The sequence below is a fragment of the Poecilia reticulata genome, linkage group LG2 (genome assembly GCF_000633615.1).
Source record: "Poecilia reticulata strain Guanapo linkage group LG2, Guppy_female_1.0+MT, whole genome shotgun sequence".
Taxonomy (NCBI): domain Eukaryota; kingdom Metazoa; phylum Chordata; class Actinopteri; order Cyprinodontiformes; family Poeciliidae; genus Poecilia; species Poecilia reticulata.
In genome coordinates this window covers 27,976,043-28,000,832 of record NC_024332.1, presented here as the reverse complement: position 1 = coordinate 28,000,832, position 24,790 = coordinate 27,976,043, and the positions used below count along the sequence as shown (strand labels likewise).

Here is a 24,790-nt window from a genome sequence, read left to right as displayed (position 1 = left end):
GAAGCCCCTGCACTTACCTCAGTAGATTATTATCAGTTCTGTGTAAGAGCATGCTCAACCTAATGGAAAAACGGAACTACTGTTTAAAAAGTATGACTTGAATAGTAAATTTGTACTTCTGCAGTTTCACTGAAAAAAGGGATGATTTCACATTTCAGACTAAAAATAGTGAGGATGCAAGTTATGAAGACGCAGTTATCAGCTTGACAGTCAAGCTAATCATCAGTGATCAGTTCCAATTAATCCTGTTRCTGAATCAGAAAGTGACGCTGGTGGTTGAGATTCCCTTCTGGCTGTGATACATCTCCATTTGTGTTAGTTGTTTTTGTTTGTTACAATTTTACAGTCGCTTTTCTCTCATTTCTTTAAATCTTAACACATATATTTGTTTTGTAGCTTCACAGACAGAAGTCAAAGACAGTAAACAAAGTTTCTGTTAACATCTTTCTGTATCTTAAAAGGAAGTCAAACATTTTCTGTCATTAGTACTGAAATACACATTTGAATTAATCCTCAAACTTTTTGTTTCACATTCCTTCCATGTTTCCAATTTTAACAAACCTATGAAATTATTGGTAGGTGGAGGTTTTCTATTGTGATCTGATGTCTTCTTCCCTTTCTAAGTTAGGACCGGGTTACTGACAGCCTTTATTTGACTTGATTAGTGGTCTGATCATCAAATCTTAACTCATCAATCCTGGATTTGAAAAAACCACATATAAGCMTCCACTAGTATCAGCTTCACTGACCAATTGGTGACAAGTGGAAAGAATTACATAGTGTAGTAGAAAACATCTGGAATCTGAAAATCCAATTGGTCAATCATGAACCTTGAAATATTTTATTGTCTGTAATCTGTCTTCTGTCTTTCTACAATTATTGTTGACGTTTTCACCAGGTCACCCGGAAGTACGTGCACAGACAGACAGTAGGTGGTGCTGGAGAACCCTTTCCTCTGGAAAAAAAGTGAAGAAGAGAAGTGTTTTACAGTAAAAAACCTAGAGTTGAATATGAAGTGTTAGGGATATGTAAAATAATTAGATGTTAGTCCTAGCCTATACCTATGATTTCAACATTAAAGAACAACAGCAAAAAAGGGTGTTTTACTTGAATATTTCTCTTAATGAAACAGAAGTAGGCATCAGCACACAATCCGCATCACCAGATCTTCTACACAAGATGGCGCTGTTGAGAAAACATAGAGTTTGTCTACCATAACAGTGAAGGAGGAGTGCATGGAGTCTGAAAAAGAGTGGAGAGTCTGTTTACACCAGGTGCTGCTTTTATGAGAGGAAAATAGTAGAAAGAAGAAAAACCCCTTCTGCTTTGAATCTTGGATCTGAACTCCCACTTGTATTGGCTTCTGGAAAAAATGTGGGAGCTGGAGAAGAATGGAAAAGAGAGGAAAGATAAGTTTCTCATGGATTAGCTGCTTCCACTTGTGTTTTTTGCTCATTTGCACTGCTTTTATATAGTAGTGTCTATATGCAGTTCATATTTCAGTTCTTCAGCTGCTTAATGTCTCCTAAGGTGATGAGTTTGAGCATATTGGTGGGCCTGGGTTGTCTGTGTGAATCAATAACCAAAGTGCACATAGGAAGAAAATGAGTATTCCCTGGACAAAGCACACGTCCACCCTCCAAGTGTAATGGTCAAGTGTCATTCAATTTCCTCTGATATAAATTCTGTGGCACAATCAACCAAAGATGTTCCTGAAACAGAGAACAAAGAAATCAGGCAGAATAATGACAGGAAGGAGATGATGTCAAATCTGAGTTTTAAGCAGATCTCCATTAGTGAGTGCCGATCTATATCAGCCAGGAACCGGACCCTTTGGACAAAGCAAATAGCCTTGGACAAGAGGCTGGTTTTTACCAGGTCACTGACCACTGTCTTCTCAGAGTGGAACGGTAGATATCCAAAGAAGATATTTAGCAAACAGAGTTTTTCGGGGGTCTTCAGATAACTTTGAGGTACCTGTGCGCCAACTTGCACTGCTGGGCTTCTGGTAAAAGCATGACAGCATTGCTTGTTGCAGTGATGACTTTGTGCATGTTTCTGAAAAAGAGATGTCTGAAGTTTATCTTGATGAAAAGTAACCACCAAATGTGGGTATGTATCTGCGCTGGGAATGCTGAAATAACTTTTGCATGTGTGAAAATATGTCTACTCTTTCTATATTTGCACACGGTGAATTTTGTCACCTCACGGTATGCTGAAAAACACGTATTGGATGGCCGAAGAAGAAACATAGGCCAGGAAGTGGCTACACAACTAAAATGAACCTGCAGCTGCTTATTTCAAAGTTTTTGTATTGAGCATCTGATGGACGATGGACAGAATGCAGCTCCTGATAATCTGGTGTACTGCCTTTATTTGCATTTGTGGAGAAAATGAAGGTAAAGCTTTTTTTTCCCCAGTTTCTTTCTTTAGTTTTAATTTTAAGAGATGTCTGTTAAGAAAGCAACAAAGGAGATTTTATTTGAGCATGATTGTGACTGTGTATTTACGTGACAGAAATGGCAGGTTTGTTTCTTTCAATTGATTTATTTGTTTCACTGATGAGGTTTAAGTCAGGAGTCAATTAAAACAATAAAAAGACAAATTTTTAAGAACAATATTTAAATAGCTACTGGATATTTATGTTATAAGCTCTAAAAGCTTTTAAAACTATATTGTCTATTGTAATCTTATAAACAAGCAATAGTCATATAAATAAAAGACCCTGTAATAATTATGTATTGTTTTGTACAGTTTTACTGAAAATGTCTGGCAATGTTTGGCAATAAGCACTTTTTAAAAATCAAATTAAGCATGATATTGTACTTGACAGTACTTTGAAAATTGTGTCATTAAAATCAAATTAATCTTTTGAAATTACAGTTTCTTTATGTGAAGTGATGGCCGAAGTGCTAAGAGGAGAAGCAAAACGTGTTTCCCCTGGAGAAAATCTGACAGTCGAGTGTCCAGTCAAACACTGTGGGGAGTCATTCAGTATCATATGGTTTAAATTCTCTAACACATTAGAGAACTGGGAAAACATTTCAGACACAGACAACATAAGAATCACACAGAAAGATGACAAAGAGAATCTGATCTCATATTTAAGTTTTGAGCAGGTTTCTATTAATGATGACGGCCTGTACAGATGTGCTTTAGGACACAGTAATGAATTTACCAGCCATCACATCAACATCTCAGTTTCAGGTATTTTTTTTCCAAGATTTACCTGTGAAATGCTTGTATTTAGTCCATTGTGTGAATCGTATCTGTTTTCTTTTGTTGCTCAAGAACTAAACAATGGAGTAGAAAACCCTGATGACGATTCAGGTAAGAAGCTTAATGTAATTTTGCACATTTAATATTACATCTATTTTAACATTATTCTTTCATGCATTTGGCTCAGACAGTATTGGTGACGATCGCTCCTCGCTACACTTCTTCCTGATTGGTGTTACCATTGTATTTCCGATCGCCATAGCGATAGTGTTGATCCTCGTGTGCGTTCAGGGCTGGAAACGTAAGACAATTAATTTAGCTCTGTTGCTTCTATGCAATATTTGCCTCTTCACTCCCCTTGTTTTTTACAGAAATGTGGACTTGCAACAATAACAATCAAGAGGTAATGTAAATCTATAAGTTTGCAACACTTGCAGCATGTCTCATAAAAAACAACTTCACACTTTAGAGTCTCAGTGTAATCAGTGGTCAGTTCAAATGCAGAAGTGTTTCCTTCTTCACCTAAAGGCTTCAACTAATGGTAAAGACACATCACCTTTCTATCTCTACAGAAGGTTTTGGTAGATTTTAGGTGAAATATCCAAATGTGTCCCTGTTGGTTGCATTGTGATATGAGGGACAAGAAAGAAGAAGAGAAAATCTTCCTAATGAGAGTTTAAGATCATCTTGACTTTCGTCACCTTGTAGTAATTGTACAGTTTATCGTATTCAGATACAGTAAAGTTTTCTTTTTTTAATTTGTTTGCTTCTTGCAGGAAAAATCTACACGTATGACATCAGAACTCCCCGAGACGAGCGCCTCTTCTTCTCCCAGCCTGCGAACTCAATTCTCAGTTCTGAACAACATCTATTCTTCAAGTAAACCAGAGAGAACATCGACATCCCTCGCTCTCTCTCTCACTGGGAATGTTGCAGATACAGCAGCTAACAGTCAAGCTTCTAACTATGCAGTGTTTACCGTAATCAACTACCAACAATGTGGGGCTCCAGCCAGGAAGTACACATGTAAGCAGGATGAAACAACAAATTGCTGTTATCAACGCCTTAAACGTTGAGTATTTTTCACTCACTGAGAATAAGTTAGAAACATCAAGACTTACGTGGAAGTATAGATGATCCACACAAGTATGATTGAGCAGAACATCAACTTATATTGGATGTTGGTTAAGTGACAGTGCAAAAAGAGGGCAGTTACATTTAAAGTAGACATTTGTGTACTTATTAATTCATGTTGCAATTTCTGCAATTCAGGGATTTGAAACACTGAAAATATTATTATTTTAAACAAGTATAAGTTTTGCATTACTTTTACTTAAAATGATTAAATGTTGGATATGTTATGTAAATTCAAAGAGCAATATCAAGAAAAAACAAGACCATTCTGTCACACATTTCCTGTACAACATGTTGTTTCTGTTGTTTTTGGCAGGTCGTCCATGTAATAGAGCTTTTGATGATAAAGAGACTTGGGAGATAAGGGTTAAAAAGAACAACATCTGACATGGGTTTACAATTTGCTTGAGGCTTTGTTCTCAGATTGAGACGAAAGAAAAAGTGGCACATTTTGAATTAAGTATGAGGGGGGAAATTTTTCAAATTGAAAATTGAAAATATGAAGCATGGGAAATATGTAAAATCATAAGATTTTTGTCCTTTTCTTTACCACAAATGTCAACAATAAAGAACTGAAAAAAATGTCTTCTACTTGAATTTTTTCTCATCAAAACACAAATAAGCATCAGCACACAATCAGCATCACCTAATCGTCTACACAAGGTGGCACTGTTGGAAAAAAAAAAGAAAAAACAGAGTTTGTCTTGTTTCACAGAGACATAAAGTCTGAAAAAAGAGATGGGAATGTATTCACACCAGGTGATGCTTTTATGGTGTGGGAAATAGTAGGAAAAAGAAAAATCGCTTCTTCTCTGTTTTTCTTGTCTGGTCAGAAACAATGACATCCCACATAAAGTCCCTATAAGCATTAATCCTAACAGGCTTTCAAAAAGTTTGTTTTTTGTCTTGAGCCAATTCTCTAACATCCAACATTTTAGGGATCTATGCCTCCAGTTTTGGAATATAAAACAGCTTGTATGATGTGATGGTCCTCATTTGAAACATGAACATTCTGGGACAAAAACAAGTCCCTTTGTTTCTGTGTGGTCATTTTCTCTTAAAGTGGTGAGTTTATACTTGTTGGTGTGCCTGGGTTATTTGAAGTGCGTCATGAGAGAAAAATACAGATTCTGTTTGGTTAACGTGTAAAAAATGAAACATTTTGCTGTGATTACAAGCATTAATCTCCAGAAATTTGTGTGAGATGTTTTTCATCTGTGATAATCATGCATTTCTTACCTCATGTTACTGAAATACAACTTGGCCAGATGACTGAAGAAAACACCTGCAGGTCAGGAGGTGTTGAGCTTTCCCATATTGATTACACAAATTAAGTGAAGTTGCAGACATTTATTTGTGAGGCTGGTGATGAGCCTTTTTAGCCTCATGGACAGAAAACTTTTCCTGATAGTTTGTATGCTACAGTTATATACATCGCTGTATGTTGGTAAAATAATATTGTATCTTACTAAAGACAAGTCTGTCAAGTAAGCGACTGGGGAATGTGTAGATTAAATTCTAATGTAACAACAGAAAAGATGATCAAGTGTGGTCGAGCGTCCATTTTATAATCTGGGGATCTCTTTTAGTACAAGTTGTACTTTTATCCATAGAAATACAAATAAAATTTTGGTTGTTTAAAAATGACATTACATTTCCAAAAATAGATATTTATCAAAAGTTAAATGTTGTCTTTTTCAAACAGTAATATAACTCTACATAAGTCTTATTTTACTGGATTCAAGGGAAAAATGGCTCCGGATTGTAAATGATTTAGACTTCTGGTCTGTACACAAGTGATTTAGGCATCTTCTCAGTTTGGAACAATAACCATCAGATGAAGGTGTTTTTTTTTGTGGTCTTCAGATCAATGTGAGGTTTCTCTGCAGAGCTTCTGGTAAAATCGTTGCTTGTTGCAGTGATGACTTTGTGCATGTTTCTGAGGAGAGTTGATCTGAAGTTCATCATAAGAAGTGCAGGTATGTGTCTGCGCTGATCTTGGGAATGCTGAAATAACTTTTGCATGTGTAATTTTTCTTCTCATCTTTCTATCTTTGCACACGGGGAATTTTGTCACTTCATGCTGTACTGAAAAACACGTGCTTGGTGGTCGAAGACAGGAAGTGGTTAACTTGTCATAAGTAAAATGAACCTGCAGCACCTTATTTGAAGGTTTTTGTGATGAGCATATGATGCACAATGCAGCTCCTGGTAATTTGGTGTGCTGTGCTTATTTGCCTTTGCAGAGACAATAAAGGTAAGTTTTTTTTTCAACTTCTTTAGTTTTAATTTGGTAAGTTTGTCATCAAAGCAGCGGAAGAGATTTTATTTGAGTGTGATTGAGACTCAGTATTTACGTGACAGCAAAACTGCCAGATGGCAGGTTTTCTTCCGTTAAAATGAATTAAAATAGAAACAAACAAAAAACTTTAAATTGATTTATCATTTGTTTCACTGATGAGGCTTAAATCAGGAGTCAGTTGAAAAGTTAAAAAGACAAAAGTATTTAAGAAAAATACTCAAATAATTACTGGATATTTACTGTTTTCATACAAACATCTATAAATGTTTTATTAAACTATATTATCTGTCGTAATCTAATAGTTAAAAACTAGTTATACAAAAAGGAGACCCTGTAATAATTCTGTAGTGAGCCAAAAGTTTTAATAGTTTTTTTCTGGTATTAGATAAACATCTCCAGAACCTTAACACAACTATTAGTCTTTTTTAATTCATATTAGGAAAAAAATGTATGGTATTGTGTTGTGTTTTGATAAACATGTTGTGTTGTAAATGTAGTACGTTGTATACAGCGAGAGCTTCACCCAGTTTTAATATTGGTCATGGTTTATTTTGAGTTTAAATGAATGATCTTAATACTAATTAGACTTAAGAGTCCTTCATTCTTTGATTTGTCTTCTTTGTCTTGGAGCTGCCTACAACGTTTCACTGATCATGAGCAGGATAATAATATGAAATAAAAGAAAACATTGTGTGACATATTAGAGAATATCATTGTGTTTAATAACACAAATAAATGTTTGACAATATAGGTCATTTGAGTAAATGCGATTTTCAGAATGGCATCTAAAAATGCTGATTCACATAAAGGATTCTTTGTGAGAATTCAATAAATTTGCTTGAATATAAACTGTCKTTATTGATCACATTTCCAAACAAAAAAAATGTCAGTAAATGTTTGGTCATTATTAAGTTAAACAGGATTGGCACGTAACATTATATCTTGAAGAGATAAAGACCTCTTTTACATCAAAATAAGCATAATATCATATTTACTGTACTTGGTAGAACTTTGGAAATTGTGTCATTAAACTCACATAAATTTTTTTGAATTGTAGTTTCTTCATGTGACGTGACGGCTAAAGTGCGAAGAGGAGCAACAAAACGTGTTTCCCCTGGAGAAAATCTGACAGTCAAGTGTCCAGTCAAACACTGTGGGGAGTCACTCAGTATCATATGGTTTAAATTCTCTAACACAGGGAACTGGAAAAACATTTCAGACACGGAGAACATAAGAATCACACAGAAACATGACAAAGAGAATCTGATCTCATATTTAAGTTTTGAGCAGGTTTCCATTAATGATGACGGCCTGTACAGATGTGCTTCAGGACACAGTAATGAATTTACCAGCCATCACATCAACATCTCAGTTTCAGGTTTTTTTTTTTCTTTACTACTAAGATTTACCTGTGAAATGCATGTATTTGGTTCAATATTTTAATCATAGCTGTTTTCTTTTGTTGCTCAAGAACTGAACAAAGGAGTAGAAAACCCTGATGATGATGAAGGTAAGAAGCTTCATGTAATGTTACACATTTAATTTTACATCTATTTTAACATTATTGTTTCATGCAGTTGGCTCAGACAGTATTGGTGACGATCGCTCCTGGTTATCCGTCTTCCTGATCTGCATTACCGTTGTATTTCTGATCGCTGCAGCGATAGTGTTGATCCTCGTGTTCTTTCAGGGCTGGAAACGTAAGACTATTAATTTAGCTCTGTTGCTTCTATAACTATTACAATACTGTATTTGCATCTTTAATCCCCTTAAATTTGTTTTTCATAGGAACGTGGACCCGCTACAATAAACATCAAGAGGTAACCAGTTTTATATAGTGGATTTTAATTTATTGTTTTGAAGCTTCACATTTTATTTAGAACAATAACATGAACTGTGAGGTAGTGTAGTCAGTTTCCAAAAATGTATCATGCATAGTTTGTAATGTTGGGTCATAATCAAAAAGACGCAGTCTGTTAAACACCCTTCACTCCAGACGAAGGCTACGCCACAACATTGAAATGCTCTGCAGCATCTTGGAGATGTTTTATAGTTTATGTCTACTGAATTTAATTCAGTTTACTTATGTAATCTAAAAAGAACCAATTTAAAAAAAGTCAACTCAATCCAATTATACATACGTACATTTCCTCGGTATCAAACATTGCAGTCATGTTCAGTTTATTACTAAAGATGGTTAAAAAGTTTCCAGTTATGGAAACACAGCAGATTGGATGAGACTTAAATGAAATACACTGCATCTTGTACGAACAAGATGCAGAAAATCGCTTGCTTTGTGCCGTTGACTTACCAGTAATCCCTCATACTGGAAATGCATTTAGTGACAGTGGAGTGGAAACTCCCCCCATCACCTTTTGACAGAAAGAAACCTCCAGCAGAACCTGGCTTAGTATGAACTGCCATCTGCAGCGACCAGCTGGGGCTTCAAGAAGACCAGGCAGAGACACAAAAACCGAAACAGAAGCTCTAAACTGGGAATATTTTCTGCTTTAAAGAAAAGTAAAAAATTAATGGCAAGAGTAGGAGAACATTAATTTGTTTTGGTGCAGTTTCTCAACCGATATGCTCCTCCAGGAAGGCATCAGAGCTAAGCTACCAGATGTAGCTTCGAGGAAAATATAGAAACTAAGAGAAAACTTAAAATATCAGTTAATAACACAGTAGATGTAGATGAGAGGACAGAGAAATGATCAGTTTTTCCTCCGGCAACCTAAGCTTAAAGAAGCATGACTTTGAAGATTGCTCAGGATAACTCACTCTGATTATAAGGTTTATTAAAAGGTTTATCACATAGAGCATGAGACTTCTGTAATATACATAAAACTTCAATGGGAAGATAGTTTTTACCTGGTTGAATACAGCTGAGTACACATTCATTCATACCCCTGACAGTCATAGATTCAAAATAATTTTTGACAATATTTATTTCTGATAGGAGATGAGAAAGAAAAATCACTAAATAGTTCACTAAGACCAGTTGCAGCATGACTTATAAAAAACAGCTTCAGGCTTCAGAGTCTCAGTGTAATTAGTGGTCAGTTGAAATATAGCAGTCCGTTGAAACGCAGCTGATAAAAATACTGACGGTGTTTCCGTCTCTACATCGAGGCTTCAAATAAAGGTAGACGAAAACACCCCTCTATGTCCAAAAAAAGTTTTGGTAGATTTTAGATGAAACATCCAAACGCAGGTAGAAAGAAGCAGAGAAAAACCTTTCTATTGAGAGTTTAAGATCATCTTGACTTTCTTCACATTGAAGTGGTTGTACAGTTTAAGTATTTTTTACATTTTATTTCCCTCTAGCAGGAAATATCTTTACATATGATACCAGAACTCCCCAAAGCGAGCGCCCCTTCTCCGCCCGGCCTGCGAACTCATTTCTCAGTTCTGAACGACATCTATTCTACAAGACAACCGGAAAGAACAGCATCAGCATCACCTGCTCTCGGTCTCACTGGGAGCCAGCTGGCTGTCACATACACAACAGTGAAAACAGAAGCGCCTAACAGCGAAGTGTACGCTGTCATCAACCACCTGCAGCGTGGGACAACAGTCAGAAACTACACATGTGAACAAGACTCAAAGACAAATTACGCTGTTATCAATGTGACTTAAAAGTTGAGTAATTTTCACTGACTAAGAATAACTTAGAAACATCCATACTTGTGTGGAAGCGTCATGGAACGGTGTGCAGAAAGAGGGTTGTGGTCATAGAGCTTAAAGTAGACACGAGAGGCATCAAAGGATAGTGTTTTCTTGTGTATTCATCATTTTATGTTATTATAGGATTTGAAATGTTGAAAGCATTATTTTTTTAACAAATATATGTTGTACGTTACCATTACTTAATATTATTAAATGCCAGAAATTTTATGTCACTTCATACAACGACTTTAAGAAAAAAAAAACACATAAAGCCATTCTATCACACATTTCCTGTATAACATTCAGTGTGTCATCATGGCTGCATTGACACAAATTTCCTAACTTGTAAACCACAGTTGAGTGCTTTGGCTCAAGAATACAGGAAGTTGAAGGTCGAATGTTTTTTTGTGTGTGTGTGTGTGTGTGTGTGTGTGTGTGTGTGTGTGGTGAAACGAGCGTCTTAACTAAGATAAGTATCTTAGTTGTCACCTAAGATACTAAAAAAAATCATGAAAGAGTTAGTCAAATTCATATTTAATGATAAAAAATATTTAAGACCAATCAAATACTTTATTACAGAAACAATCAGCATGCACAGGCATCCTGTAAAACTTACAAAACAAAAGAAATGGACACAAAAGGCCAACAAGACAGGTTTGGTAGATTTTAGTTCTTTAATATGATACTATTGTTACAGATACAGTCAAAATTATTCATACCCCCATTTGACCAACATGTCACGTTTGACTGGAAGTATCATTAACTTCTTGAAATGGTCGGTCAGACTAACAATCCACATTCGGTTGATAATCTGTGGTGGGAGCTGAAGACTAGAGTGATGGGAAGAAGAATGACCAACATAAAAGAGCTGGAGCTCACCACAAATAATGCCAATAATAATTTTTCCTTTGATCATTGAGAAATATGTAAATACATTTTCTCCTGACTCTTTTTATGAAGCTGTAAATGAGAAGAGTTGTTGATAGTCATCTGAGTTCTGTCTTTTGATAGATGCCTGTGTCCCCTTTTTTAAATTTTTTTAAATCAAAAACAAACCTCTAGCTTGAATAAAAATAATTCTAAGCCTAACTCTGCCTGGGATATTTGTCATTTTTCTGGATTCATAATGCCAAAGGCATTTAGTTAGTTAGTTGCTTAACTAACTTTATTTGCAGTTTGACAAACTGAGACACAGGAAACTCTGTCAAGGTAAGATATAGGAAAAACATTTCTATTGGATAAATGTGTTTGTTTTACTTCATAATACGTAAATAACCAACTGAGAATAGGTTTACATGAGATTTTAGAAGACAAAAAGAAAAAGAATAAAGAACAACAGAAACACTGGTAGAATCTTGACAATGTTTTGTATTTCGTAAAATATTTGTGGTTTCTATTGTAAAAAAACAAACAAACAAAGAAAACAAACAAACAAAAACGCAAAGCATCAGAGACACATATCTGCTTCTTCAAGGTAGATTTGAAACTGTTTTCCCAGGCCTCACTGGGAGCCCTGATTTTCTTCTTTTCACACCACATCTTTGAAAAAAACCATTTGTTGACACATTTTCTTGTAGTCGACAGGTAGATGATACTGATCTGGTCTCAGTTTGCCACCAAGTTCTAATTTAGGCTGATTGTTCTTGTTTTGAGTACTGCGATGCAGCAGATATTCCATTATTCAAAGTGAAACTGACCCACAAAATGCCAACATGTCTGATCTTTGACATCACTCCATTTGTTGTAGAACTACTCTGCTCCCGCAATCAATTGTAAATCAACAATGATCAACAATAAAATCAGTTATAAATTTAATTTAAAAGGTTTGCACTGTCTTCAAGTGTGCTAGATTCAGATTCAGATGATTAGGTTGTTAATGTGGCTAAAGCTACTATCCTGTAATCTTAATGCACCACATGAGATGCAGTGTCTTTCATTTCTGTCTCATTCACCTAATAAGAAACTTTATTCTAAAAATATATGTGAAAGAGATGGGAAAAGGTGCAATAAAGAAGCTGCGTCGAGTAAAGATCATAAAGGTAAATGAGACTGAGCTTCAAGGGTCCGAGAAACAGGAAATGCTCAGGAGGTGGAAAAAAAAGTGACAGACGGAGGGCTGCAGGAATGAAAGAGAAGGTTTGCAGCAACATAGTAGTCAGACTTGCTATGATCATGTCTGGTTTTGATGCAGAGACACTTGAGTAAGATCGGAAGTGTCGAGGTGGTAAARGTGAACATGCACTTTTAYCAAGGTTCCTATCCGGAAAATAGTGAATAATTGTAGTGACGTCTCTGTGTAAAACAAAAACGAAGCGATGCTGAGCTGGTTTGGACCGGCGCAAAGAGGAGATGTGAAGTTAGAAACGAAAAGTAGAGAAAGATAAGAAATGTAAGCTGGGATTCTTTTCTAATTTAGTWAWTTTTTTTGTTACATCACTGTAAAAAAAAAAAAAGCTGCTGCTACAAATCCAATAAATGTTGCAAGTAATGCTGTGACCTGACTTGCCGAGATATCATTTTAATTTGATCATATCTAACACAATGTTCCTTAATWAATCTRTTCCAAGCATTCTTTTGAATGTGTTGTTACTCAACAAAATGTCATGATGAAAATAGAAAAAAATGCCAGTGATTAATAAGACCTTTTATATTTTCCCCAGCAGAATGATGTGAAAGGTGAAAAGCTGAGATTACAGCTGCATATTAATTCCCCATTGGAGGAATCAACCTCTGTCTTGCTGTGTGGAAATTTTTACTTTCAGCAATCTGGCAGTTGCAACGCACACAAAACCTCTGAGATTAAAACTATTAAACTCTTTCTCTGTCACACAAGCAGTCATCCTCACTGCGACGGGTTGACAACATTTATGTGATCATATGACTGCTATAGATTGAGTGAGAGCAGCTTTTTACAGTCACAGAACCAAACACCACCACCAGGAGCATGATCTGCCCTGCTGCATTCCTCAAGCAAAATGTAGTTGATCCAAAATATACATATGATATAAGACACACATATCTCTCTGAAATGTCTCACACATAAGTTTATTTTACRCACGCATTCCCAAATAAGCTTTCAAGCAACACATACATGCGCGCTTTATATTTTTGAGATAAGTTACGTGAGTCTAAGTCTGAGAGGTTCTACAACATGAATCATTTCTGAAATGGTTGGCGTAATGTCGAAGACGTGGTGGTGTAACACAAATTCCTAKCCTGGCTAACGTAATCAATAATTATTTTACAGCTGACAAGTGCTAATTTAAATACCACACGTGCTTTTTGTGCAGGAAAACGAACGTTGCCATCAATTACTTAGTTGAGAAAGGCATGGTGTAAGTTTCTGAAAGCATATGGGTGCATCTTTTTTTCACCATTTCCGGAGATCCACCCTCAGTGCTCTTGCTTAGATGAAAAAAATCAGCATCTGGCAGGCAGATTTGGTACAACAGGGAGGAATTTGATCGTTCTATAAATCCCGTTAGAGACATACAGCATAAAGCTCCAAAATCGGTGACAGAGAGACTCCGTGGTTACTTTTTTCAGTCATTTATTTATTCTTTTACAGTTATTTTACATATGGTGGTTTTCATAATGTGTCTTCGCTGAAATACAGTATCTTTGTGTGATTGAAAGCCTTCAGCGGGAAGGAACGTTATTCCTAACGTAATTCTGATGACTTCCATGTCTTACATCCGTCAATAAACAAGAAAAAAATGCAGATCATTCGCTTCAGTAGCTATACTGCTTCAAGTCATAATAAAAAGCCAGTTAATAATGCAAAAACAAACAAAAAAAAAAGATCAACTAGAAGCATCAATGCATTTTCTTTTATGCTTTGATGTTTCTGTGTGTTTGGTCCAGAGTGAGAGGGATTTTTAAAGAACAGAGAGATCCTTTGAGCTGTTTAGCCTGAAGTGCTCAAGTCATTTTTTTAGGGCATTGAGAGAGAAAGTGCCCGACTGCACAGTGAGCAGCAGGACACGCATTCCTTCAGGGGCAACTAAAAGGCTTTTGAAATTGATTCCAGCCATCTGACCGGAGAATTTAACATTTAACAAAAAACATACGCACCTTATAATAAAAAAAAAAAAAAAAAGAAAAAGAAAAAAATGCTGTGAAAAACATTTGGTATGCAGTGCCTTATGAAAGTATTCATGACCTTTGAACTTTTTATCATTTTGTCATGTTGCAAACATTGAAGCGTTTGCCCATTTTTTCCATGCAAAAACAGCACAAGCTCTGAAATCTTTGCCCCACTCAATCTCTAGCAAACCTTCCAAAACACGATGTTTCTACCTCCAGGATTCATTGTGGGGAATAAGCAGCGTTACTTTTCTGTCACATGTAGTTTACTGCAAGTAGGAAAAWAATTTGGTTTTCTTCTGTTCAAGATGGCATGAATACTTTTGGAAGACAGATTAYAGTTCACCATAAGAATTTTAATTTCTTAAATTTGTTTATAAACCCTTCCAAGCTCTCAAAATGATGAGCTGTCAATCTTATACTTCAAAGACAAGATTTGCAGTATTTGTAATGTTAAAACTTCATTCAAGTTCAAATTTGTTTTTTTTTTGAGTTTGTATTACATTTTAGCAAGTAAGAAAAATAGAAAATATTAAGACACATCTCTGAGGTTCATGAAAAAAAAAAACAGACAACCGCAGAAAGGTTTTCCGAGGTCATGTAATGTTCTGCAGAATAACTCAACTCAGCCGCACAGAGACTCCGCTGTTCTGGAATGTGTAGCCATCGACTCAATCAGTTGCAGAGCTGAGATGAACAAAAATAGAAAAAAAAGACGACTATGGAAGAGTCAGAGTAAAGCTGAGTGTCGCCCAGAKGGTGATGATGAATAGGATTGTGCTGGACAGCCCTTAAGGAATTTGAGAGCATCTTCCCTTTCCAACCATATAGTAACAGATATGGTGACGATGATGAGAGACGAGGACACGGCAGGGWGACGTTCYCATCAGGACGGTCCTGAGAAGATCCTCTTTTCAGCTCTTGTGTCTAAGATTAATTATCTGAAAAGAAATGTGTACAAAGAGTTCACGGAAAACAGAAATACATTTTGAAATTTTGCAATTTTAAAGGAAACTGTCACTCTGGACCTAGTCTGCTAGTTTTTAGTTTAACTCTGAAACTGTAACTTTGGGAAATAATTTCTAACAAAGTGTCACTAAATAATTTTACAGCAGAACTGTGTCACTGCATTTAGTCAAACTTCAATGTATTTTTGAATTGAATTAGATTTTAAACTTGTGCTATTTAGTGCTCTCCTRAAAGTCATGCTGGTGTATAGAAGTCCTGATTTGGGTAAACGTATCACTTTGCATATTAGCTCATCATAATGAAAAGCCAGCCAATGTCAACACATGAGGTTATTTTAAAGTGAACATGACTGGACACACCTACTGGTCACTGAAACTTGCTTTTCTGGCCACTAACAACATATGTGCAGTTACCTAAGTGAATCTGAACAGGAACATACTGTTTTATTGTTTCTGGGGTGGTTTGCCAAGCAACACACTAGAATAAGCCCAGATATTAAATTCTGTTTATTTTAAAATAAAACCTCATGCTAGAAAGAATATTTGCAGAGCAAGGCTGTTGTGAGTATTAGGGGAATTTATTACGTTTCTTTTCCCTCCCTGAAAATTCCTCAAATATTATTGACCTTTAACTTATACAATCAGATTTAAGGCAGCTTGCTCCACAACGTACGTACATCAATTAGCTTCAAAGGGTATTTCTTTTATTAGGAGATGCCCTTCATGCATTAGAAAACAAGCACAAACGTGCGCTCACCTTCTTTACGCAAAAAACACTTCCAAAGGCAGAAGCACAAGGACATCACCAGCAGAGCTGCGACCGTGGTGACCGAGATCAGGATGGTGAGAGCCGTGCCAACTAAGAGGGGAAAAGACAGACCAGATCAGGAGATTCATTACTTGCCATTAACTGTAAAACATGTAATTCTTTAATGTAATTGACGTGCTGAAATGTGCACAGTCTGTTTTGCACTAATCTGAACACTGCTGCTCTGTTTCAGGTCATCAGTAATTCAATTGCAGGTTAAATTTATAGTGTTACCATCCAACTGCTCTCYTTTTGCACTCTTGACCCTGTGAATTGAGGTAAATTTAAGGCTGGCAAAAACCAAAGCAGTGATGCATGAGCTAAATATGAATACAGGTTTAGAGTCTTATATTACACTCAACTTGAAGCTGTAAATAATTTGAAGTTTAGATTGGCAAAGCACCTGCAGACATAGCATGGCTGATACATCCAAAGCTCTCAATCTGAAATCTGCATGTGTCTGCTGCACAGTCTTCCTTTTTTGAAACTGTATTTCTCTGTTTGGTTCCTTTAAGACTATTTCACGGCAAAGGACAGCAGTCGAATAAATTCAACTAGAACTTTTTTCCTACCCCTCCAAGATACTAGGAAACCACATCGTTCCAGAGAAGCATTTCTAAGTGCTGTTCAAGACACAAGTTGTTTATTTTTACAGGAAATAAAGTCTCAATTCTAAGTGTTTTGTTAAGTTTTCTTACTTATATGTAAGTGTTGCTTTTTATCACAGCTATACTCCTATTTATTGCTGATTTCAGTCCACTTGGTATAAAATAGTTAGGATCTGTTCAAACTAGAAAATAAAAAAAGAGTAGGTGAAATATTAAATGATTTAACTTTTTGGGTTATTTTATGTTCATGCTTGATAGATAATTTAACATATCATAACAGGAATGCAATTTTGATCTGCTAAAAAAAACATTCAAATTTGATTCATGTTTATGAGTAAATACATCATAAATTATGCTTCTTTATGATAAATGACACAAAAAAATGAAATTAATCTTTCTGTTATTATCAGATAATTTGTTTGGATACTGTCAAATTTAAAAATACTTCTACTGACATGTTTTTTTTAAAGAAGCAACCAGTTCAGCAGTTCTTAGTAGGAAGATCTAAACTAAAACATTTCAAATTTAATGGATTATTATTTCAGATTGTTTTTGTGGCTGATAAGGCAGAAAGAAAGGCAGCTAAGTAATGTCACAGCAGTTTTCTGCTGTAATCATATGTATTCATTTATTTAAATCAACAAAACTGCATCAAAAAGGTGATACTTGTTAACATATTACCTGCAGAAAGGACAGAACATCAACAAAGATGTAGATGTTTGCTGATAACTTACTCTTAGTGTTCATGGATACAGCGATGGGTGTCTCGAGCCCTTTGTGATGCACCAAGCATTTGACAGACACGTCTTTAAGCAGCCCTGATTGGACGGTCAGTGTGCTGATGACTAGCGTGGTCCCGTCATCCTGGCGCAGATGCACGCTCACAGGGGGGCCAATGGTGCGGTTGTCTGTCTCCACATTCCACACAATCTCCGCAGGAGGCCGAGATACAGACGTGCAGTTGGCTTCGATCACGCCTGGAGACGTGGTCTTGTAGCTCACCTGAGGTTTTGGAAGAACTGAAAAAAAAAAGACAACGGAACCAAGAGAGAAATGAGAGAAAATGCTACGAAGCCTTTCCTCAAATTGAAGAAATGCTCTATTATACTAGGACAAAATAACAACAGACAGCAAGTTGCTTTAAGTCCCTAAATATATCGTTTTGCCAAATTAACTGCCTAGACTCATGTCTTTGAATAGTTTGTGATTATATATCATGGGCATGATACCTGGGATAAAAGTTCCTGTTTTTGTTTTCTTAAAATTCATCACTAAATCTTAGACTGTTTTCAATTCCTTGTTCTCGAGGCTGGGTGAGGAATGCGATGCACTGGGATGGAAASCATTTTTCTTGGCAAGAACAYGTTCAGCCACAGTTATTTGGCTCTCATGGTTATAGATTCCTTTCAGTATTCTGACTGAGGAACTTCTCCCACCTTTGGTCTGGATAACACCGGATTGTGAGGGTGGTTTGGGACAACAGGAACGAAAATTCAGATCAAAAACCAAGCCATGATAACGYCATATGGATTATTACGGGAAGGCTATTATGTTTATAGCGTTTATGAAATTAATATATATATTAATTTAATGTAATATATAAACATACGTGTTATAAAACACGTATGTTTTATAACGTTATACTATATACACAGCWTACATTTTTCAGCATACAATTTAAAGAGTATTCTTTCAACTTTAAAGAAATAAGTAACCTARTGCTAATATACAATAATGRATACTGTATTATGGTATATTGTTGAAACGTGATAGTTTATATAGACATTATTTAGTACAGTGTGTCTGATAAAAACTCACAGCACTTTTTGAACATTTTACGTTTTAGCCAAAGTTGATTACATTTCTTTCCACGCAAAATTCAACACCGGCTACCCTACAATGACAGAATGAATAAAAAGTTTATAAAAAAATAGAATCGACAAGTAAAATTTCACATGCATGACTATTAAAAAAGCTTTCCCTTGTTACTCAGAATTAAGCTCAGGTTAATTTTGTTCTCATAAAAGATGTTTCTATGATTGAACAAGGGCTGGAATGAAATGCACGTTATATAAGGACTCACAGATGCCAGTGCATTTTGGAGTAGWGAAGAGACCAAAAACCCAATAATCTCTTAGCCAGAGGTTCAGTTTTTTGCTTCCAGACGCTCAACCACTGCTCATGTACTCCAAAGACCTTGATGGCAGAGTGGACAAATGGCTGTGGTAGCTCACTTGAACTTCACAGAAACACATTTCAGAGATTATCAGACCAGAAGAAGAACAGAACTCTGTTGCGGTAAAAAAACAAAACAAAAAAAAAAGCAAAGATATGTGGGCCTGAACATCAAACATTCTGTCTAGAGAAACACAAGCCCTGCCTATTACTTGGCTTACACCATGCATACTGTGAAACTTGGACATCAGGCTTGGGTGGCGATTCATCTTCCAACCAGAGAATTTTCCAAAGCTCAACGCCCAGAAATCAAAGAAGTAATTTCAGCAGCAGTAGGTGGAAGGATAAAAAGGGCTGTATGTTGTATTTTACACACACATAATGCAACTAAATTATTTTCAGTTGTTATRAAAATGCTGTATATATYAAACATGACTTAAAAGACATTTGAATTTGSAATTYGACGACTTCAAATTGGGCCCATGTCTCTTTAAAAAGCTCYGGCTCTTTTCAACGGTGAGCCTTCAGCACATCATCACAACAATTTATTATTTTTTGCTGCTTAATACCATTTKTATTAATGTTGGACTGAGAAGTAGTTCAGCMGATGCACATAAATTGTGAATGGAAGATTTAAAATTATATCTCCCACTAACTCTAGTGTTCAAAGTTAAAACWAAAACTTTTGACTGTTTTTTACAGGCTGACATATTTGTAYTCTGTGTCCAAATATTCACCATAAAACCCAAGGCGTTTGTGTTAGTGTTTCTGGATCTGGTTGTAATTTCCAGGTTTCAGGGGTTCAGGTTTATGCTGTCACCGCAGGATGATTAATGTTAGATTTGTGTTTGTGTTGGTCATCGCTGTTCACAGATTGTCTGAAAGTTGGGGGGGAAAAAAACAGCAGAGGTCATTATGTCACCCAATGTGGAGAGAATCCAAGAAGAATATTGGCACAAATAGGCGGCAGGAATGAAAAAAATAAAAATGTTAATCATGCATAGTCATAAGTAAAAAAATAAAAAATAAAAATACTGTACTGTACATTTCAGTTTCAAACAAAAGCACATCTGTTCCTTGAAACTAATGAAAGAGAAAGGGAACGGGAGAAAAGTTGAAATCCAAAAGAGCACAAAGGAGAGGCAGACAAAGCACAGAGGGAATCACTGTGTGCGGCAAACACTGACACAGTCATGCATCAGGACGTCACTCCCTGCCTCCATCATTCTTTCGAATGCTCCATTCTGCATGTCGACRTTATTGTTCAGTGTTTGTGTGGAAGCAGGTCTAGAGAACTCTGGTCTCGCTGCTGCATCATTAAAGCATCTTGCATTGAAAAGGAAGAGAAGATTAATATTAATATCTAAAACCCCAACAGTGCTTTCCTTTGGCAGTCGGCAGTCGGTCGGTCCTTGCTTCTCAGGTTCAGTGAAAACCACTCCACTTGAAAATTTTGTTTTAAATAACAATGAAATAAAGCAGCAAATGATGAAAAAAAAAAACTATGTTGGGATGAGTGGATTTAGCTCCAGCCACTGAAAATATAAATTATCCAACATATGTGTGAGTTAGCTGGGTAATTTTATGAAAAGGAAGACGTTCCTGGTGCCCAAAAGGTACTTTGTAATGCCACCAAACTGTAAAATTTMTCTTTATCAAACRCCTCAGTTAAAAAAACGTGATCAATGTAATGTTACCCACTGAATGTGCCCRAATTTGGAGGCAAATTCAGTTTAAGACTTTATTTTTCTAAAGCCTYAAACTGTGACAAATACAAAGRGAAAKAAACCCTCTTCCTTTTGTGCTTTTSAGTTTTGAGGAGGAATTCAACAGATTGAGATTCATCACAGAGAGCATCATCTCCACTGAAGCAACTCTGAGGGAAATCTTAAGAGTATGTGTTTCAGTTATTGTGTGAAAGGTAAATGTGACTGAAGCTGAAGGAGATTGCACTAGATGAATGAAGAAATATGCATGTTTTGCAAATTACTGTATCAGAAACTGTATCGAAGTAAAGAAGCCCTGCTTTACTAAGTATCAGAAATATAACTGCAATTAATAATTTGACTCCAATGACTCAATTTAGAAGGAAATATGTGATGTATTGAATTTCTTTTTGTCATATTTCCTATTTTTCATGTTTTTCTACTTAAAAGGAGGTCTATTCAAATGTAAGTGACTTTGGTATAAAAAGAAACCAAAAACAAAGTCTATCTTAGCAACCAACGTAACTCAGTTTTTACTTTTTAGGACAAATCCCAAATGTGCTCAGGAAGAAATTTTGATGGAAATATTTACTACATATTTATCATGAAAATTGTTTTTCAATTCCTGTAACTTGATAAAAAAACGGGGAAACAAACGTTTTGACCTAATGTTGCATTGTTGAAGTGGTTATGTCGACGAACTTGAAAAGCATTTACCGTAGGTAGAGAGACAGACCACAGAGCTCTTTGTCCCCTCGTTGTGCGTCTCGTAGAAGCAGGTGTAGCAGCCCTCATCCTGGATGGCGACAGGCTGGATCGTAAGCTGACTGTCTGACAGAGAAGCAGAGAGCCAGACTCTCCCCTGGTAAGCCGGCTCGATCATGGGGTCGCTCCGCTTCGCAAAAGAGGCCACCTCTTTTGATTCGCCCTGAGCAGGCGTGAGTTTCCATAGTATCTGCTGCACCTTTTCGGGCAAACCAAAGGAGCATGACAGGGACGCCTTCTTGCCGCTCACTGCTGTTTTGTTTCTCTCAGATGTGACTTCGGCTGCGGATGAAACACAAAGGATCAGTTGAGGGCAGAAAAGACAATAAACATAGCTGGGAGACGAGGGGTGCGTAAAGRAGAATGTTAATATTGGGAATATGAGGTACCCAAACAGAAACCACTCAGTGGAATCTGGCCCAGCTGTTTTTGCTTAGGAGCTTAAGCTCCCCTTCTCCCACTGCTGCACAGCTCTTTATTAACATGACTGGCCCGGTCTCAGCACGCTCGTCAGTTTCTGGTCAGAGGTTAACAGCGGTTGAGAACACGTGKGTTCGCATATTTTCAGTTTTAAGCCTTGAGTGCAAAAGGGAAAGCATCCCAAATCAATCAAGTGATGGAATATTAACAGGGACAGCGACCGTGAAGACTGAATACAGAGCACYGTGTTTTTTGACACTCTTGTGACAGCTCAGTCTTCAGCCAACGTATCCCTYGTTTATATTGGCTACTCTTTTGTAAAAGACTTTCCTAACAAATCTATCACTCTAACAGATGTGAATGTTGTCTGTGCCAAACAGAGGACAACTTGCTTTACAACGCATGAGCTTACAGTTTTTAAAAAATGTCCGTTTGTCAGCTTATCTCTTGTCTCTTCTTACTATCACTGGGGTTGTAACTCATTCAGGTTGCAAGTGGAGGTTTTACACACCCAGTTCATGACTCTTCTCTCTGCACAATGTTATCTMTGTAACATATCTGTCACGATTGCTTATTAGCAGTAAATAATAAATGAGATGGAAGGGATAATTTATTATGGAGTTACACAGGGTTCAGTTATTGGATCTTTCTGATGCATTTTTATCTTCTTTCAGCTGTGTTCACAGTACTGATGYAAAATCATGCAATGCTAAAAATATATTCAGATTGTGGTAACTATTAGTAAATTGATGGACCCTCTTCAATATCAGCTACTCGTATGTGAAATATCTTAATGAATCTTTCACTTATGCATCCACAAATTCACTTGCTAACAGGTTCTATGATTATTAAAGCTGCATTAATTATTGCTCCTCCATTGAGACAACTTATTCTGTCTATTCTCTTCTACCTTTCCCMTAGATTGTAATCTCCTCCTAGCATCTGAACTATACTAGTGTCTATCTCATCTTTAATAAATATATATTTTATCCTAAATGCAAAATACCGGTGTTCCTTTTTGACGGCCCAACCTTATCACACTCAAAATAATTAAAAATATTTTCCTTACCGTCAACAGTGAGACACGTCTGTCCTTGTTTCGAACCTGAAGGAGTGAGCTCAAAGATGCAGGTGTAGCAGCCTTCATCACGGAAGCCCACCCTGCGAATGGTGATCGCTGAGGAGTCCTTTGGTGAGGTGGCGAGCTCCACATGCTGCTGTCCACTCACGCTGTCTCTGTTACCTGGCTGGTAGCTCAGCAGGGTCTGATTCTTGTCGTCCAGCCAACGGACCTCCCTCAAAGTTTCACCACGGTCCTTTGACAGCGTGCAGGTCAGTGTAAAGGGTTTGTCCACTGGTGCCTTCAAACGTGCTGGCGCCGTCACTCTACCTGAAATCAATATTTTGCAAAYGGTAAGCGGGAGTAGTTGTTTTAATTTTTTTGTATTTTATTGGTTTGACTTAGCGTGCCCCTACTCACCATGTGTTTGTCCAATTAAGAGGAGGAGAAAAGACACCTGCAGACCTATTCTACATGTGACAGGGATCATCATCGTTCTCACTGAGGAAAATTAAAAAGACCTCTCATCATTACCAGAATAGATTTTTTTATAAACATAAATCAATTTTTGACTGCGTTTCTTGGCAATGCTAGAACACATTTGAACTAGTTGGTCTCTGGATCCAGATTGAATGTTTCASGGGATTACCATCAGAACTTTTAAGTGGAAAATACAGATCATAATCCTTTCCAAAACCAGGTTTTTTTTATGTGTATTTGGAATCACTGTTCTTTTGAAACAGCTACTAATGTCCAAGTTGAAGCCATCTTGCCTTTGATTTTATTTGAAGTGAAGTTACMTATTTTTTAAGCAGTCTTTCTTACCTATATGTTTGCATCAACCTCATACCATGCACCAGCAAAAACGCCCTACAGTATGAAGCTATGAACACCATGTTATACAGTTAATATGACGTTATTAAAGTCTCGCCTTCCCATTTCATGTCAAAACATTCTTCTTTATCACTCTGACCAAAGAGTTCAATCGTTGTCCTCTTTGCCAATAAACCCCACCTTTCCAGAAGGCATTTGGTTTGTCCACACAGTTTTTAGTCAAGCTTCTGGATGCTTTACATTGCCAGCAAGCAATATTCAACTCARTGAGTCAAAATGATCAAAATCCAGCTATTTGTTATTATTTTATATTGTTGTATCTTCGACTATGACTGTTCTGTTTACTTCTACTCTACATTCTTTGTGATTGCATCTGCTTTAACTCCGTATGCCAGTGTTTCATGTAAAATATTGTACACTCAGCCAGCAAGAAGCTATAACAATTATTTGCACTTTAGTTCATTATAGAACCTTGAAGCATGAAGTGCATTTATAAATTCAGCATATTTTTCTCAACTGCCAACATTTTAATCCCATTTTGAAATATCAGATAAACTAAACTAAAAATTGTTAAGCTAAAAACTTTTCGTTCTTTATTAATCAAGAGAACAAATCAGAGTTCACAATCACATTCCTTCTACAAGTTGTATCAGTTAACAGAGACTCACCTTATGCCTCTTGTTACAAATGTGAAAAGCCAACAGYTTAAGACGGTCTACCTCTGCATCATCTCCTGCATCCTTATAATCCAGCATCGGCATGCGATATTTTCTGCTCCTCCAAGTGTTTTGCTGCTGCGCTCCCCTCGGACTGATACTCTAACCGCAGGCAGCAGGACTTTACCCAAATTAAATGTAGTCCACGATGAGAGCCGAACGTTTTGGTTCCACTGCGCCCTCTGGTGTCACGGTACATACATTGCGCGCAAATATAAGATCTCGAAAAATAATAGATTTATTTGTTTATTTATTTATCTACTTATATTTTTTAATTTTAAAACATACATATGTGCATAGCTGATAAGACAATAGAATATAGA

General features: G+C 36.6%; 2 protein-coding genes across 4 annotated transcripts; one reads left to right on the top strand and one right to left on the bottom strand.

The window, feature by feature from the left end:
• Positions 1–370: 370 nt before the first annotated feature.
• On the top strand, positions 371–15,018 carry si:ch211-214p13.8 (uncharacterized). 3 transcript variants are annotated; one of them, XM_017303746.1, is made up of 5 exons: positions 371–3,207; positions 8,127–8,165; positions 8,233–8,355; positions 8,444–8,475; positions 9,983–15,018. In XM_017303746.1, exons 1-5 carry the CDS (start codon positions 2,901–2,903, stop codon positions 10,289–10,291), a joined length of 810 nt encoding a protein of 269 aa, XP_017159235.1. In that variant the 5' UTR covers positions 371–2,900; the 3' UTR covers positions 10,292–15,018. The 3 variants fall into 3 exon arrangements, with proteins under 3 accessions (XP_017159235.1, XP_017159234.1, XP_017159233.1); XM_017303745.1 differs by having other exon boundaries at positions 9,980–15,018; XM_017303744.1 differs by lacking the exons at positions 8,127–8,165; positions 8,233–8,355; positions 8,444–8,475; positions 9,983–15,018 and adding exons at positions 3,407–3,520; positions 3,591–3,622; positions 3,996–4,853 and having other exon boundaries at positions 371–3,330.
• On the bottom strand, positions 13,855–24,580 carry LOC103459613 (OX-2 membrane glycoprotein). The gene is made up of 7 exons (XM_008401343.2): positions 24,420–24,580; positions 23,338–23,418; positions 22,927–23,247; positions 21,390–21,719; positions 17,526–17,810; positions 16,133–16,234; positions 13,855–15,348 (listed from the first exon to the last, which is right to left on the bottom strand). The coding sequence occupies exons 2-7, from the start codon at positions 23,408–23,410 to the stop codon at positions 15,341–15,343; spliced, it is 1,119 nt and encodes a 372-aa protein (XP_008399565.1). The 5' UTR covers positions 23,411–23,418; positions 24,420–24,580; the 3' UTR covers positions 13,855–15,340.
• Between the last annotated feature and the right edge of the window lie 210 nt (positions 24,581–24,790).